The sequence below is a fragment of the Cygnus olor genome, chromosome 1 (assembly GCF_009769625.2).
Source record: "Cygnus olor isolate bCygOlo1 chromosome 1, bCygOlo1.pri.v2, whole genome shotgun sequence".
NCBI classification, from domain to species: domain Eukaryota; kingdom Metazoa; phylum Chordata; class Aves; order Anseriformes; family Anatidae; genus Cygnus; species Cygnus olor.
This window is the reverse complement of record NC_049169.1, coordinates 15629824-15648119: the sequence shown is the minus strand read 5'-3', so window position 1 is coordinate 15648119 and position 18296 is coordinate 15629824. Positions and strand designations below refer to the sequence as shown.

At 38.7% G+C, this 18296-nt stretch overlaps 1 protein-coding gene across 2 annotated transcripts in view; it reads left to right on the top strand.

The window, feature by feature from the left end:
• LRRK2 (leucine rich repeat kinase 2) overlaps positions 1 to 18048 on the top strand; it is a 71396-nt gene extending 53348 nt beyond the window's left edge. For both annotated transcript variants that reach the window (XM_040544705.1, XM_040544704.1), the window contains 16 exons: positions 90 to 236; positions 391 to 582; positions 1243 to 1389; positions 2296 to 2396; positions 2574 to 2764; positions 3436 to 3596; positions 4399 to 4569; positions 5182 to 5282; positions 5942 to 6136; positions 7178 to 7371; positions 7651 to 7723; positions 8499 to 8683; positions 10027 to 10179; positions 10940 to 11148; positions 14207 to 14281; positions 16176 to 18048. In XM_040544705.1, coding sequence (XP_040400639.1) covers positions 90 to 236; positions 391 to 582; positions 1243 to 1389; positions 2296 to 2396; positions 2574 to 2764; positions 3436 to 3596; positions 4399 to 4569; positions 5182 to 5282; positions 5942 to 6136; positions 7178 to 7371; positions 7651 to 7723; positions 8499 to 8683; positions 10027 to 10179; positions 10940 to 11148; positions 14207 to 14281; positions 16176 to 16297 — 2417 coding nt within the window. In that variant the 3' untranslated portion in view covers positions 16298 to 18048. The remainder of the gene's footprint in view (positions 1 to 89; positions 237 to 390; positions 583 to 1242; positions 1390 to 2295; positions 2397 to 2573; positions 2765 to 3435; positions 3597 to 4398; positions 4570 to 5181; positions 5283 to 5941; positions 6137 to 7177; positions 7372 to 7650; positions 7724 to 8498; positions 8684 to 10026; positions 10180 to 10939; positions 11149 to 14206; positions 14282 to 16175) is intronic.
• The last annotated feature ends 248 nt before the right edge of the window (positions 18049 to 18296 follow it).

Sequence of the window (18296 nt, the reverse complement as noted above, 5' to 3'; positions counted from 1 at the left end):
ATATTTTAATACTATTAATTATTCCAAATATTTAAAAATAAGACATTCATATTAGAGATAGATTTTTAATTAAATTTTCTATTTTCTAGCACGAGCTCTTCGTCCTAACAGAATGTATTGGAGACAAGGCATCTACTTGAACTGGTCTCCTGAAGCTTATTGTCTAGTGGAATCAGCAGTATTTGACAACAATCCAGACAGTTTTTTGAAAATTACGGCACCTTCTTGCAGAAAAGGTTAATTATTCCTGAACCTGATTTGTGCTCCGGTTTGATTGCAGCTTGGCATTTTGGTTTGTTGTGCTTTTGCGTTTTGGAATGTAGACTTTAGCTTTGTAATTATAGCTATAGCAGATAGAGGCTGTAATTTTCCTCTTTTGTTTTGTTAAAGGTTGCATCCTTTTGGGACAAGTTGTGGATCACATAGATTCTCTTATGGAAGAATGGTTTCCAGGTTTGCTGGATATAGATGTATGTGGTGAAGGGGAAACACTGTTGAAGAAATGGGCTCTGTACAGCTTTGAGGATGGTGAAGAACACCAAAAAATACTACTTGATGACTTACTTAAAAAAGCTGAAGAAGGTATGTATATTTGTGCTATTTGAGGTAGATAGATAAGTTTTACATCCAAGGTATCCATTTTATAATATTTGAATACTTCATGTTATTTAAAAATAATTACAGCATAAGTCAAAAGCAACTTGTTCTTTTTTTATCCAAGCGACATATGCATAACTATATAATGTGGATCAGTTTGCAGCTGCCTAGTATATTCATGTATAAATGACAGTAATGAAGAGTCTTTCTGTCATGGTACTGATAATGCAACTTCATTCACGTAGTTGAACTCAACACATAGTAAAACTGATACTAGATATTTTTGTTAGGACCATGTACAAAAGTAATTTAAAAGGTAATACTCATGATGACATACTGCATAATAAGCAAATTCTTTCTTTTTGTAGACAGAAAACTGATCACTGGGTTAGCTTGATGTTGTGACATAGCATCAGTTGCTGTCACGTTTGATTGGTACACGTACAGAACCTTGAAAATATTTAAACATGTCAGATACTGTAGAAATTGAATAGGATAGTTAATTAGTGTTCGGTTGTGTATGTGCACACACATATATATATGTATATATATGAATTTCCTTTTAGCTATATTCATCATGTGCACTCACAGAGATTCATGCATCTTTCCTGCATCTTTCAGTATTGTCTCATTTATTTTTCACAGGTGACCTCTTAGTAAATCCGGATCAACCCAGACATACCATCCCGATAGCTCAGATTGCTCCTGATCTGATACTGGCTGATTTGCCTAGAAATATTATGTTGAACAATGATGACCTGGAATTTGACAAAGCTCCTGAATTTCTCTTGGGTAATCATTATTTTGTAGGTCTTTTTAACAGAGCTTATTGTTGTGGTTTAACCCGGCTGGCAGCTAAACACCACACAGCCGTTCGCTCACCCTCCCCCCTCCCTCTCTGGGATGGGGGAGAGAAACGGGAAAGTGAAGCCTGTGAGCTGAGATAAAGACAGTTTATTAAGACAGGGAAATAATAATAACAATAATAATAATAATAGTATTACTAATAATAATGCGTACAAACAAGTGATGCACAATGCAATTGCTCACCACCCGCAGACCGATGCCCAGCCTATCCCCGAGCAGCCGGCCCCCCACCCCGGCTAGCCACCCCTATATAATGTTCAGCATGATGTCAGATGGTATGGAATACCCCTTTGGCCAGTTTGGGTCAGCTGTCCTGGGTCTGTCCCCTCCCAGCTCCTGCTGCACCCCTAGCCTGCTCGCTGGCAGGACAGAGCGAGAAGCTGAAAAGTCCTTGGCTTGGTGTAAGCACTGCTCTACAACAATTAAAACATCAGCATGTTATCAGCGCTCTTCTCATCCTAATCCAAAACATAGCACCCTGCCAGCTACTGGGAGGAAAATTAACTCTGTCCTAACTGAAACCAGGACACTTATGTAAACAAATCTATTGAAATCAGTTCGGCAACATGGAAACATTTGGAAAACATATTAGAGACTTCTCCTCATTGGAAATGTATTTTTAATGTACTCTGAATTTCAGGTTATTGAGTTTTGAATTTTCCATTAACTTTTATACTAGGACACTGCTTTTTATGTGGTTAGATTGCTGTTCATGAAGTTTGACACAGTGGATGATCCACATGTTTTAGAATTGGACCCTTTCAGCAATATTTGAGAAATAGTTGATAACTCTTTGTTTTTAATATTCTTTTCAATTTTATCTTTGAAAAGGTGATGGTGGATTTGGATCTGTGTACCGTGCATCCTATGGTGGAGAAGAGGTTGCAGTAAAGATTTTCAATAAACATACTTCCCTCAGGCTTCTAAGACAAGTAAGAAATGTTGCTTTTTCTGCTGTAATGCTGCTTGTGGAATACCACCAGCCCTAGTGAAGAGCTTAAAAAACTTAAGTACTGTGCAATACTTTACTTCAAAACATGTCTTAGTTTACTTCTGAGCTACAGAGGTTATACTACTTGCAGTGTTTCATCTGATTTTCCAATTTACAGGAGCTTGCAGTGCTTTGTCACCTCCATCACCCCAGTTTAGTGTCTTTGCTGGCTGCTGCAGTCCGTCCCCGAATGCTGGTGATGGAATTGGCCCTTAAAGGATCTCTTGATCGCTTGCTTCAGCAAGACAAAGCAAGTTTAACTAGAACACTTCAGCACAGGATAGCTCTACATGTAGCTGATGGCTTAAGGTAAGTGTGAATTCTGTGTTGCTGTACAAATAGGATACAACTGCAGGTTGGACATACTGAAAATGAAAATCTTATTTCTTTGTATAACTCGAGCAGAATATTTCCTGGGTCAGACAAGTGCTTGTATCTTTATGATTGATTAGCTGGTATAGAACACAAGATATTGTTACCTGTTTTTTTTTTCTGTCAACAAGTGTTGCCCATATAAGTACAGAAGTAGCAAAAACGCTGCTTGGCATTTGCAAAGTGCCTGTTGATTCCTTGTTAAAGTGTCAAAGAAAATAGCTTACTGTATTTTTAAAGTTCTGAAAGTCTGTGAATGTCCTCAGGAGCTGTAGAAGTGTGACTGTAGAGCCACAAAATCTTCAGAGGAGCTCAGGGACAAATGAACCTTCAGCTTCTGAGATTCAGTTATCGAACAGCCAGTGACACTTCAGATAAGAAGTGGCACTGAAATACTGCAGTGTTTGTGTGCTGGTAAATAGTATGTCAGAACAATTCTGAAGTCATTATTCAGTAAGGCAGTATCATGTTGTTAATATTTGGCTTGTTACCCAGTATTTAACACTTGAAAGCACAATTTACTGTTATGGGAATAGAGCATTTACCATTGTGTGCACATGCATCCCTTAATTATGAATGCTTTTAATAAATACCTTTTTGCTTGACAGGTACCTGCATTCAGCAATGATCATTTACCGTGATTTAAAGCCTCACAATGTGTTGCTCTTTACCCTATATCCCAATTCAGCTGTCATTGCAAAAATAGCTGACTATGGCATCGCCCAGTATTGTTGCCGAATGGGAATAAAAACCTCTGAAGGCACACCAGGTAGGGAAAAATGCTTTGTTCTACATTGTGTCAAAAAAAATAGCTAATACATTTTTGATGTAATGTGTAAGAAGTAACTCCAATGTATGCTGCAGTTTAATCCCAAAATGTAGTCGTAATCATATTACACATTGTGATGCCAGATTTATACCCCTACGCCTTTCTTTCTATTTGTGCTTTAACCCCTTTTAGAAGAATCGAGAAGTATACTGAGGGGCTAAAAGGAAAAAAAATTAAATAACATGCACTAATTTTGATATTTTTTTTCCTGTCTTGTTTTACTATGGTTATTGTGGTAGTGAAATTAAACTGCTAAAAGTGTTTGTTGTTTTAATTTTCAGTAATGCATAGGTAGGTCTTGATTTTATTTAAAGGCAATGAATACTTGCCCTGTTCCTTGACCTGAGAGAGAACTTGTTAGCATCCATTTTAAAGCACTGCACACTTTGGGAACTTCAAATAGAGCCTTTAGGTCTTTGAAATCGTGCGTGAGCGTGTGACTGCAAGTGTTAAATATTAGGCCTTCAGTAAAGACTGTAGAATTTCAGTATTCATTTATAAATGAATTATTTTATGTGTAATGGTGCAGGAGCTTTGTAACTAATATACTGTACCCTTCCTTTGCACTGATTGCTGATATTTTTGGTAGTATGCCACATGCAAACTATTCCAGCCCAGAAATAGCATGCCATTTTTGGTTCACTTCCTGTGATATTTTTATCAGTAAGTTGCTATTCTTAAAAGGATAAATATGGCTTCAGCTTGGTATGAATCATAATAACTATTAATGATTTATTTGCAGGATTTCGAGCACCGGAAGTTGCCAGAGGAAATGTTATTTACAATCAGCAAGCTGATGTTTATTCATTTGGCTTGCTTCTGTATGACATTTTAACAGGAGGAGGTAGAATAATGGAAGGCCTGAAGTTTCCAAATGAGTTTGATGAGTTAGCAATCCAAGGAAAGTTACCAGGTATGCCTCGTTTCTTCCAGTTTTAACATGAAAGCAGACAATTTGTCCTGCCTCCTCTAAAAATAGCACCTCATGTTTTATGTTGTAATCTGACAGTGATCAGAGCAAGAGGCTAAATAATAGCAATTTTTAGAAACTTCTCCTAATTTCACACAGTCTTCAAATTGTGAGAAATAGGCATCTATTCATCATTATGTTGGTTATAACTTCAAGGGAACAAGCTGGTTCATTTTATAAAGAAATAGAGATTTTGTGTACTTGGGATTTTGTCCGGACCTGGTTAAAATGAATATTGCTGGAAGTACCTTCCAAGACAGTGTCTGGCGTTGATCCTTACATATTGCTTTGATTATGCTTATCATGTACTAAGTTAAAAAAACAAGCTGCCTTTAATGAAAAAGACTCTAGCCCAGTGACTCTCATTATCCTGTAATGGCAGATGAGCAATTCCAAGCTGATCATACTGACATTTTACCTCAGACTGTAGTATTTCTTAGAGCAGCTTTGTAAGAAGTTAGATAAATTCTTAAAATATGGAGAAAGTTATTCAGAACTTATAGTTCCACATTATGGTAAATATTGGCTAAGAAGTTGTATGATTTTACATTTTAGATCCCGTCAAAGAATACGGGTGTGCCCCCTGGCCTAAAGTTGAAAATTTAATTAAAAAGTGTTTGAAGGAAAATCCTCAGGAACGACCAACATCTTCCCAGGTACTGCTTAGTGTATTTATTAGTATTTTTGTGATAAACTATACCATGAAGTTATTGTGCTTTCTGAAAAGAAATGGCAAGATTATATTAGTAAAAGGCATGGTGTTTTTTTCTGTTGTTTTCTTTTTCTGGAGTGGAAACAGCCATGGAATATTGCCTGGTCTTGCTATCCAGAATAAACGGTTCCATTCGCATTTACCCACCATTTATTGGTAACCTTCTGTTTTTCTCTGTGTGATGGTATATGGTGATGGTATTAAAATAGATTGCAGATCACTTTGTGTTTTTTACTAGAGTTATGCAGAAAGGACTTTGTTTTATAACATCAGTGGAGCTAGCTTACACTGTTCCACGCACGTGAGTGGAAGAACAGTGGTGTGGATCTGAAACCTACTGTCTGATATCACACATCATACTGCTCTTTGAAATGGGTGAAATTTTGAAAAGAGCCTTAATCCCATTGATTTCCTGAAATTTTAATTGAAAAATAAAAAGAGTGAAGGTGAAATTGCTCAGTGAACAAAAGCGGTATACAAGTTAGCAGACCTGCTGAGAAGCTTTGTCGGTATTCCATAAGATTGCTATCCATTCCTTGTTATAGATGTATCACTGTACAAGCCATTTTTATTATCATGTGCATGCTGTGGCTTTCTTTGCAGGTGTATGAGATTTTGAATTCTGCAGAGCTTATCTGTTTGATGAGGTATGTTTCAATACCCAGCACTTCCACAGCAGAGTGCATGGTAGCTGCCAATCAAAGCTGCAAGAAGGCAGGAGTCTGGATAGGCAATGGGAACACGGAAAAAGCACAACTTTCGTTTGTTAACCTAAACACAGATGGACATACTTGTGAGGTATGTGTGGAAGTTGTCATCTATTCTGTTTTTGGCACCCAGATGTATTTCAGAAGAATTATCTGTATTTGAACAGTAGGATATTGCTTCGGAAAGCTCAACTTTGGGAGACTTTTGAGAGAACAAAGATTGCTTATGTATCAGTCTTCCTTGCATCCATGAAATGAAGCAGAAACACAGTCTCTTTTCCTCTCTTCCTGCTGTCCAGCCTGAAATTTTGACTAATACTGTCTTTCCACTACTGTGTTTCTTTCTTACACTCAGATAGAAGCTGTTTCTGGCGTGGAGGCTAGGACGAGAAGTAATAGTTATACAACCCTTTGTATCTCTGCCTCCCGCCTAACAATCCAGATAGTCTCTTATCAGTTCTTCTCTTCCTGTGGATGCCACCTCCTTCTCCCACTGCAGGCAGGTTTGTTTGTTGTTCACCCCAGTCCTGTGCCACCGGAAAAGGGAAAGTTTTACTCAGGCTTGACATGCTGTGATGTAATGTGTTTCTCTTTGTCTGCCAGAACTGAGTATGACTCAACATCAAAGCTATTTAAATTGTATTTCCACAAAGTATCTGCCATCTGTTGACCGTGATACATTTGAATTAGTAGATTTGGTTTAAAGTTTATGGCTTGTTTTTCTAAAACTAAAATGGAAAAAAGGTTTTTAGACCAGTAGTTTTATTGTTAGCAATTAAACTGAACCTATACTGTGTAGTTCCATTTGTTTAATGTTCTGATGGCTTTGAGACCTTCATTAAAATAGAGAGATAATATTTTTTTATAATATTCATCTTAAAGATTTTCCTATGTATTGTCTGAGGGGCCCTTCCCAGCACACTGAAGATAGATGGTATCTCTGAAGATAAGTTCTGCTCATCAGGGATTAGATTTCATGGGAAGATCTTCATGGGAAGACCCAAGGCCCGGGGTCTTCCCCAGTACAAGATTGTACTTTATTTTTATTACCAGCTATTTACTAGTATTTATCCTTGTTGAAAATGTAACCATATCATTGTGGGTTGGTTTGTTTGTTTTGTTTCTGATTCAGGATATTGCAGATAGTAAAATTTTAAGTTTGGCATTAGTGACCCTTCCTACTGAGAAAGAAAACTGGATTGTAGCAGGAACCCAGTCTGGTTCTCTGTGGGCAGTTAACACAGAAGATGAAACAAGAAGGCATCGTCTGCAGAAAATGACAGATTCTATCACCTGTTTATACTGTAATTCTCTTTCAAAGCAAAGGTATGCATGACTTTTAAATATTTTGGGTTGCATTTTGAAAATACCACTAATAGTGATGTGCAGAAAATAACAGCTGTACATTCACGCAGACAGCTTTCTTCACACAGCTGTTTATTTTGCTTATGTTTTCACTTAGTTTTGCACCCAAGGTAGCTGGAGACTACATTCCTGACCACAGCTGGTTGTTTTTGCTCTTAGTGTTCAGTGAAACTCTTGAAATATCAGAGAGTATGAATTTAAATTTTTCTTACCTGATCAGGGCATTTTGTTTTGTTTCAGCAAGCAGAAGAATTTCTTTCTGGTTGGCACAGCTGATGGCAGACTGGCAGTGTTTGAAGACAGAGCAGTAAAGGTAGATTTGTTCTTTGCTGTCCGTTCTACAAAAAACTGTCAGCAATATGCATACAGCTACTGATAGTGGCTTTATTTCATGCATATTATTTTTAACTTGCTTCTCTAAAATTAGAAATCATTTTCTGTGCACTTAGAGGAAATGTGCATGTGTTACAATAGATGTTTTAACCAACAGATTTAAGAGGGGGGAATTATTTTTAATGAGAAATAGGTCTTTGACAGGCTTGGCAAATAATGGCCAATCTATTTAACAGATATTCTGTTACAAAATATATATAATATTCTAACATAAAATCTCCTTTATTTATTGCTGCTATAGCTCCTTTTTTCCTTACAGTCACACTAAGTTTTCCCTCTGTAGAACAGATACCTGCAAAAAGACAATACTGTTTAGATTCGCTCTAGCTCCTGACCATATGTACCTTAGAGCAGTTGCACAGTTGCAATCTATCGCAGAACTAGGATATGGTCTAGTGTGGGATTTCTCTAGGATATCCATGTGACTTTCTTCCCAGTTCTTGAACTGGGCCTCTGGTTGCAGGAAGTATGAGTCCGAGCTCCATCCTGTTTCTGTTCACACGGGCTGTTTTCTTTGGGGTATTTATGATAGTACAGTGCTTTTCAGTCCCTAACATTCTGGAAAGAGAACACGATAGTTCACAAAATCTAGCTGTGTAAGTATTCTGCAGGTTGTGTGGCCTTGTTTTAACAGTTTGTACTTCATATGTCTGCATACTTCTTGTTTCTAATGGAGAGTCTATTTCTTTTTGCAGTGTAAGGGTGCAACACCTTTGAAGATACTAACTATAGGAAATGTTAACACACCACTAATGTGCTTAAATGAATCCTCACACTTATCTGAAAAAAATATAATCTGGGGAGGCTGTGGAACAAAGCTCATAGCCTTATCTAGTGATTTCTCTGTCCAAAAGCTGATTGAAACAAAAACAAGTCAACTGTAAGTTTATTTTTATGTAATGCTACTTGGCTCTTTTGTTGTTTTTATTAAAGATTTCTAACAGTAGTTTTATATAATATCATGTTCTAGAGCTTTTTTTTTAATTTTGTTTCCATTATTTTTCTTCCATAATATTGATGAAATATAATGTGCATTAAAATAAGAGCATTGAGTAATGTTTGAAGTATTCATGACTGCTTTTAAAGAAGGGATGTGCCTTTTTACTATATAAAGGCTTTATGAAGTCAGTATAATGAAGTCAGAAAATGTATAAATGCTACTGATCAATTTTTCTCCCTTGATTACATTTGACAAGCCCTGGTTACTTTATTAAGAGCTATACGTGCATACTTTGCACAGCATTTCTCTTTACATGTTTGTTTGCACAGTATGTGTGCATATCTTTGCTGACCTCTCATGATATAGAAATAGGAGACTGAAGTTTTTGGAGCACTGGCTATAATCCTTACCTGGGTAAATCGTGCTCTGAAGTTAAGGGGAATTTTTCCTGAGCAGGTGGTACAGTGTTTGATTTTATACTAATAGAGGTCATTATTCTAGGAAGTGAATTTGCTTTGGAAAATAACATGTTAATATAGAGCAAGAAACTAAAGCTTTAGTAAAATTCAGTTCAATCGCAAGATGAAAAGTGTATCACAGGAATACCTTATGCTTTGTAGAGGCAAAACTGAAAATGAAGTTGACAAAAACAAGTAACATCAGGCATAGCAGCAGCATGGCAGTCTGAGTCTGCTGTCAGGCATCTGTGATTTGGAGCTGCTCTTCAAGATGAATTGGAGTCGGTAAAATAAGCTAATGCTATTAAATTGCAGAGCCAGTAATACTTTGATATGTACAGGCACAGAGACACATTCATATGTAGAGAAAACCAGACAAAAAGGCTGTCAGCTGCAGTGAAACAAGCAGAGCAAGATGAGCTAAATCTCACTGCTGCGTTTTAGGCTTAGTCATCTTTGTCGAGTGACCCCTTGTGGTTCTGTGGGCCCTGTAGGAAGTGTCAGGTGTCTCCAGACATCAAAAGGTGGAGTTTGCCCCGCTGTGATGTGAGCATATGTGATCTGAGCAGATAAATGGGAAAGATTTCTGAACAGACTTTGGGCATTGATACATCTCCGGGGATAACGTAACTCCAGCTCCACTACTGTGAGAATTTAGGTCAAACTGCAGGAAGATCATAGCAAACCTTCTCAGCTGTATCCTAGCCCACGTAGGTGTCAAGGCTGAATGAATCTCTTAACAGTTATAGAGAACCTCACTCATAATATTCAAGTTTTTCTACTGGATATTGCCTGTGATTCTAACTGGAGTTCTTCTCTCTTTAGGTTCTGTCATAAGGCTTACAGTGATGCAAACATAATTTCAATAGCAGTAGATAAATCCATCTACTTGGCAAAGAAAAACAGTCACTTTGTGGAAATCTGGGACAAGAAGACAGAAAAGCTTTCTGAACTAATTGACTGTGCACATTTTCTTAAGTAAGTACTCCATTTCAGATTGATGACCTGAAGCACAGAGAGCTGGCTAACAGATCGCCTTCTCTAGCACAGTACCTCACCCTTCTGGGGTGAGTAGAGATAAGAGACTTGCCCAGTTCTTTGGGCAAATGCGGAATTCTTTTCCTCTCTTCTGGCCCAGAACTTCAAAATATCCCGTGCAGAATCTCAGTTCTGTAATACCCTTACTGTATTTCACAATTTGTGATTATGAGAGGATACGCTTAACTCTATGAAATAAAGAAGAAAGTATTTTGCTGGCCTTACCTGATGTGATAAGGTACTCCTGCTTTTGCATCCAGTTACTTCCTGCATCCCCTGATTAAGAATGTCTTATCTCTGCATCAGAGTTTTAGTGACGGTGACAGTGATTTACATTTGCATTTAAATTGTTCTTCTTCCTTCATGTGCTACGTCCATTTCATTTTTATGGTGAAGCTAGGAGCAGCTCTAGCTATGCTCCTCCCACTTGGCAGTGACATTATTCTCCTGCATACTGGGAGAAAACAGAGAAATGTACCTGTCTCCTATTTGAAGGTCTTTTCAAGCACACCAGCAGGGCCTTAGAAGTCCAATAGTTTTCATCCCAGATTCTCTAAAGTAAGACAACTTATTAACATGACTTTTTTGCACTTTGTCTTGATGAATGATCGTTTAAAAGGCTGGTATTGAGGGAGTCATTTTAGCAGCTGTGCAATAGTGTGCCATCAAAATTTAATGCAAGTTCTCTCCATACTTTTAGGGAGGAAGTAGAAAAACTAGATAAAGAACTAAAACAGAAAGTTGCTTATTCTGGAAGAGTGAAGACAATTTGCCTGCAGAAAAATACTGCGTTGTGGATAGGGACAGGAGGAGGACATATTCTGCTGCTTGATTTATCAACGCGTCGCCCTGTACGAGTTATAGATAAATTTTGTGATTCTATTCGAGTCATGCTAACAGCTCAGCTAGGTAAGTAAAGCCATCGGTGAAATCAGTGCCAAGTTTAGGATTGCTGGCTTCTGTTTGACACGGTGTTCCAGGAACAGATTAGCATTTTCCACGTCCTGTTCCTTCATTCTATTCTCCTGCTGTCATCTTCACTCAGTGTCAGACAGGCCAGTGTTAGCTGAACACCGGCAGGCTGTCCTAGCTGTGCCCGCGTAAAACAACAGCTCTTCCCTGGCTTGTCACTGATCAGCCTGTGAATGCTCCCCGCCCTCACTGCATCCTTTGTGCCCTGCTTCAGCACAGCTCTCACTGTCCTCTGTCCGGTAGTCTTTATCTTGTTCTGTGTCTGCCTGCATTCTTTCTCCGTCTTATGTTTTATGCTTCTGGCTTCTCTCTCTGTGGAGCTCACTAGGTTTTAATTATTTTTCCTTAATTGCTAATTTCCTAGTCGTCTTCTCCCAGCCTTATTCAGGAGTCACAGAAACACAGAATCATTTAAGTTGGCAAAGACCTTCAAGATCATCAAGTCCTCCCACCAACCTGACCTATCCTAAACCATGTCCCTTAGAGACGTGTCCACACATCTCTTGAATACCTCCAGGGATGGGGACTCCACCACTTCCCTGGGAAGCCCAGTCCAGTGTTTGATCACCCTCCCCATGAAGAAATTTTTCATAATGCCCAATCTAAACCTCCCCTGGTGCAACTTCAGACCATTTCCTTACATCCTATCACTTGTCACCTGAGAAAAGAGACACATATCCTCCTTGCTGCAACCTCCCAGGGAAGTTGTAGGGTGAAATCAGGTCTCCCCTGAGCCTCCTCTTCTCCAGACTAAACAACACCACTTCCCTTGGTCACTCCTTATAAGACTCATTCTCTAGTCCCTTCACCAGCTTTGTTGCTTTGTCTTACTTGCACATGCTCGAGCAACTCAATATCCTTCTTGTAGTGAGGCGCCCAAAACCAAACACAATATTCAAGGTGTGGTCTCACCTGCGCCACATCCAAGGAGACAATCACTTCCCCAGTCCCGCTGGCCACACTCTTTCTGTGACACAAGCCAGGATGCCACTGGCCTTCTTGGCCACCTGGGCACACTGCTGGCTCATGTTCAGCTGTCAGCCAGCACCCTCAAGTCCTTTTTTATCGGGCAGCTTTCCAGCCACTCTTTCCCAAGCCTGTATTGCTGCATGGGGTAGTTACGACACAAGCGTAGGGCCCGGCACTTATCCTTGTTGGATGTCATTCAAATTGTTCTTTTGATCCTTTGTCAGTGTGATTTAAGTCAAAAGATTTGCTGTCAAAAAAAAAAGACTCCAAAGCTGCTTTTGTGGAGTCAGAAATACACTGTAATCCTGCTAGCAAATTTCACCGTTGCAGCCTGTGGATGTTTTTCTCATTACCATTGTAAACCTAATTTGGGGGCTGCTTTTTCCTTTTTGGCATCAGAAGTGTCTGTAGACTACAGCTAGCTCACAGTGCTGAGAGTCAAAGACCCCTCCATCTTCCCGTGATTTGCTTCTGCCTGAGACAGCAAGTTTGTGGAGTCTGTTCAACCCTCAGCTGGTAGAGCGCCAGCTATAGAGTCCGGATGCCCTAGCACAGCACTTTGAGTCCTTCGGGTCCTGATAGCTGCAATATTAGTGCTATAAAGGGACTGTTTTGTTTCTAGTATTTTGTAAAGAATAGTTACTTTGAAAATAAGATTTCTGCCTCACATTATTGTCATTGGTAGGCAAAGTATATTGGATAGAATAATAGAATGTGACTTAGAAAGCCTTGAGTCTCATTCTCGGTTTCCAGTCAACACAGCATCTTTAATCTAAATTTTATATACAGAAAAGTTAGTGCTTCATGAGAAATAGATGAGTTGTGTTTGCACAGAACTCAAGAATGGCAAGTGAGACTGATGCATGCGGTTTGATGTGTGCTTCTTCTTTTGATCATTTTCTCCCGGCAATTATTTATAAGGGTTGTTGATTTTTTTTCCTAAATTCAGGCTTTGGTTCCACTGGTATATTCACAGAATTACTGAAAATGGCACAGAGGCTGCTGAACACGTCTTCAGTAGTAACACACTGCATCTATGAGATAAGATAGAGGGAAATATTTTTGCATTAAAAAGTTTCATTTTGAGATTAAAACACATAACGTCAATCAAATGTAAATATTTTAGGGAAAAGAGATTGCCAGATGTTGAGACATCAATTTTATCAGTAGTTTGTGTATGAATATAATGTCTTTTTCTAATTCTCTCACCTAACAATTGACATATAATAGACAAGACATCTTTTGTAGAGAATGATTAACGTGTAAATATATGTATAGTTCATTTTGCAAGGGGAAATTTAGAGTTTTCAAAGCAAGGACCCTAGTCTGAGTAAGAAACATTGTACTCAAGTTCCAATCTGTTTGGTACAGAGTATGGCTAGAGCTGGTTGCAGAAAAAATTAAAGTGATGAAACATCTGATCAGGGAAGATGCACAGGGTTCCCACCAGCCCTCCGTGACCCATCCACTTTTGTCTTCCCACTCTGTTTTTTTTGTGTTATTTGGTATTTACCTTATTATGACCCATCCCCATTTCTACATCCCTACTAACTCTCCTTCCCTACCTATGTGCTATTGTTACTTCAGAACACTTTTAATTAGTTTGTATCATTCTTGGTTGTTTTGTTTGTTTGTTTTTTATAACCAGACTGACTGCTGGCACTTTCTGCTTCTGCTGTGGATTGGGACTTCATTCGCAACCTATCCCTTCGCTGTGACATCTGTTTTCCATGCCTCTGCTACCTCTGCATGTGGTAAATAATAGGGTGCTTTGTTCTTAGGCTTGTTCAACAGGCTGGCCGACTGATCCGGTGGTTACAGCTTTGAACTCTGGCAAACCCCTAAATTAAATGGAGACATGAACTGTATTGTTTTTGTGTCCTTTTTTTCATGGTTACTGACTATGAATAAAGAGAAAAACTCTGGGTTTTATCCTGTTAATGGCATCACGTAAGCTACTCTTTCTTCCTTAAATGACAAAGTTCCCATGAAAATTAAAATGTGACATTTTATTTCTTTGAAAAAGGGAGTCTGAAGAATGTGGTGCTGGTTTTGGGATACTGGTATAAGAGGGACACCGAAGACGACAAATCTCACAAAGGTAGCTGAACTGTGTTTTATTAATTTATATTATTAGTGGAGTAGACACTATTATGCTTGACTACCCACTGAGATACGTTTGGAGAGGTGGTGATCAACATTTGATACAGTGTTAGCAAAATATTGTCACTAGTTTTTGTAGTCTGGTGCATTTCTGGGCTCCATACAAACTAACAGTAACTTCCAAAAATGGATCGGATGAAGCTACTCTTTGAAGGGCATGTAATTTGCTGGAAAACTGTATTTAAAGAGTAATAGTGCTTGTCTAGTCGGAGAATGTATCGAATGAATTTCCAGAGGGGTTCGTGCTAAGCCAGGAATACTCAATGTTTTCATGAATGATGTGGAGGAAGGAACAGTGAATTTGCTTTTCAGATTAGCAGACAACACTCAGCTTAAAAGAAGCCACAATGGAGGACAGGATTAGCATTTGAAATAACCTTGACAAATAGAATAAATGGTCCCAAAGGAAATAGGATACAGTTCCGTAAGGACAGATGCAAGACCTTTTACTTAATTAGGAGTGATCTGTTGTACCAACATGAGGAAATGGTCAGCTTAAACAGCAATGCTGCAACAAAAGGTTTATAATTGATCACTGGCTGAACATGAGCCAACAGCATCATGTTCCTGCAGAAGAGGCAAACACCTTCTCACACCAGTAGAAAAGTGGCTTCTCTAAGATGTGTGAATTCCTGTGCTCTGCTGAGCTCTGGTGAAGCCTCTGCTGGAGGAGCGTTTCCATCTGGGACCCTGCCGAATGATCTGAACTGTTAGGAATAGCCCAGAGGAGTGAAATGCAACCCACGGGGAAATACTGAAGACAAAGTGGTTAATATAAAGCAAGCATAGAAAAGACGTGATGATAGGCTTCAAATGTGTAAATAAAGAGGAAGGGAATAAACACTTCAACATATTCCCTGTGGGTAGGATAAAAACTAAGCAGTTTCTGTTACAATAAGGGAGATTTAGTTCGGGCACCAGGAAGAGCTTCCTGACAATTAGGATGGGGAAGTGCTGGAATAGGAAGATATGAAATCATCTTTGTGGTTTTTTTTTCTTAGTACGGTTACATTTGTGCTCTGATTGATGCTCTTCTTCACCTTTCTCTGATCCCAGTTTCTGAGTTTCTTGGTAATGGGGCAGTAATAGTATAAAGTTAAAGGTGGCAAGTGTAGGTGAGCTGACTGGACTAAAATAAGAATCAGACACAGCTGCGTTTTTTACATTATGATAGTCCCTGATTGTTACCATAAGAGCACCTATTGCCTTTTTAGCTTTCTAATTGGGTTTAAGAATGCCATTCATTGTACAAAGAGTAATCAGACTCTCAGGAACCTTCAGGGCCTTAGTTTGTGAGCCCTGCTTGTGTAAGTGTTCTCAATTTTCCATTAAAAGTAACGCTTCTCCAGGAAAAGAGAGGTGTTTGCTTGAGTGGAGATTGAAGAAGTGACCTTTTTTCAGTATACTTACTACCTGATGAAATCAATTTTCATTTCTGGTTTATAGTGAATGGGTTTTGAGTCTTGTAAGCATTTAGCGTATATCTGCTCAGGAAAATCAAGGCGAAATTTTATGCAGGCACCTCAATACTAGCATTGGCTGTAGCTCAGGTAACCACCGTATAGTCCACAGGCACCAGAAATGTTTTTTGAAGTGCTTTTAAATGGTTTAGGAACTGGAATCCAAACTATTGTGTAAGTAGAAATGGCTTGTAACACGTATCTTCATCACCTCACACATAAGGTGTCATACAACTTGGCCTCCAGGTCCTAAACACTGTGCCTCAGAGAGGCAATTTATGAGTAATTAAAAAAAGAGCAGATAAGCAAAACCACTTCTAATTACGCAATAATAATTATCACAGTTGCCATTTTCTTTTCTTTTTTTTTCAGAATTACAATCCTGTTTGTCAGTGTGGGACATTAACCTCCCCCATGAAGTGCAAAACCTGAAAAAACATATAGAAATGAGACAGGAACTAGCAGAAAAAATGAAGAGCTTTCCTTTGGACTGAAAAAAAACACCCTGCAAGTGCTATTCTCTTTTCTAGACTGCTATCCTAACTTACTGTGCAATATTTACTGCTTCTTGTTGCTGGGCTTTTTAACCCAAAACCAGCAAAAAAAGTGCCATGGGACAGGATCTTCCCAAATCATGGTATACCAAGTAGAAAGAAGGTTGTTATTCCGTAATGTTTCAAAGGACAGAAAATAGTTGAGAATTTAAGAAACTGAAGAAGTGTTGTCACGTGTCTGTTTACTTGTTAAATAATCCTGTTCTGGGCAACTATGGCTCAGCTTCAGGGTAACTTTGTTCATCCGGTTTTCGATCCCCGTTAAACTGGTAATAAGCCAGAAGCCTGTAAATGGCTCTTGTTTACTTCATTATCTCTGTTGAGTTGATGCTGTAATAAGGAGCAGAATCTAAGCCTCTGTGTGCTTATTGTAGTTTGCATGTGTGAGTTTTCTCTGATGATTCATATTTTCTTAGTAAGTCAGAGCTCATGACCTTGGGCATGTGAAAGAAAACATGCTATTTTATATAAATAGCAGTGTTTAAGGGAGCATATCGTGGCTGCATTACTGCTTGTGAAAACAACAGGCAGAAGTGAGGCATCGCTGAATAATAATGAATAATTCCATGAATAATTGACATTTTTCATTGTGATCAGAAAAAAAAAGTATACTAAAAAAATAAAATTATTAATAATAATTTTAATAATAATAGAATAAGATTTTTCGGAATTCAGCATTTAAATACATTAGAGGTACAGACCAGCTTCTGCAAGTTGGCATCCTCTTGCAGTACTGCAGTCTGCCTTGGTCCAAGTGATGTAGTCACATAGCTCTGAACATTACCAGTCGTATATGTCTGTTGTACAGATATAAATGCCAAGAGAAACCAGACAGTGAAAACGCTTGATCTAAATGCTGCTACAACTTGTACCACAAAGAAAGAAGCACACTGCTGCATCTTGACTGCTAGTCCTTAGTAGGACGTGCTTGTTTGCTTATCTCAGTCTGGGAAAAAAAAAAAAAAAAAAAGAGCTTTGATTTAGTCTTGCTTTAATTTATATCATTATTTTGGCAGTAAGCAGTGAAACCTTGAGGAGTGTAAGAATTAGCTACCTCTTGTGTGTAACTCCACCAGAATTTGTTGCCACACATCTTCATTCAGGAGATGTATCTCACCGTTCCCTGGCTATTAGTCCAAGCTGCTGCTTACAGCCTTCACTGACCTGCTCTAAGTGCCTTCTTTCTGTCCATCAGAAGACAGAGCTCATTTTCTTATTGTGATACCAAAACAACCTATAGGGTGCTCCTGAAATCTCAAGCGGTACCCAGAGCCACTCCTGAGTTTATTTCTATGGAGCTGAACAAGGGTTAGCGCCACCAGGAGGTTCTCGGTTCCAATTTTACAGTTTTGGAGAATTTGTATACTGGGACAAGAGCACTATTGTAGCCAACCACTGCATCTCTTGTTCTGTTTTCTGCCCGTGGTTGCGTGTGTACTGCACTCAGGATTCCTTTCAGAGATGTACCCCAGTTTTGTTTTGTTTGTTTGTATTTAATGTATTCTTGTATTCTTCATACTGAGAATAATTTGCTATTTATATGGAATTTTGTAACTCAGAAAATATATATTATTGTATAATCAATACTTTTTTAAAAAGACAGAATATATGTAATGTGATTATGTTTATTTATAAATCATTTTGACATGTAACTCTTATACCTGTTTATTAAAACCCTGCTTTGTTAATAACATCGTTTACTTTCTCATTGCTGAGTTTCCAGGGAGGAGCTTTTGTGCGCAGCTTTTGTTGAGCTTAATCCCTTACATCAGAATCACAGAACTGTAGGGGTTGGAAGGGACCTCCAGAGATCATCGGGTCCCACCCCCTGCCAAAGCAGGTTCCCTAGAGCAGGCTGCCCAGGTAGGCGTCCAGACGGGCCTTGAATATCTCCAGAGAAGGAGACTCCACAACCTCCCTGGGCAGCCTGTCCCAGTGC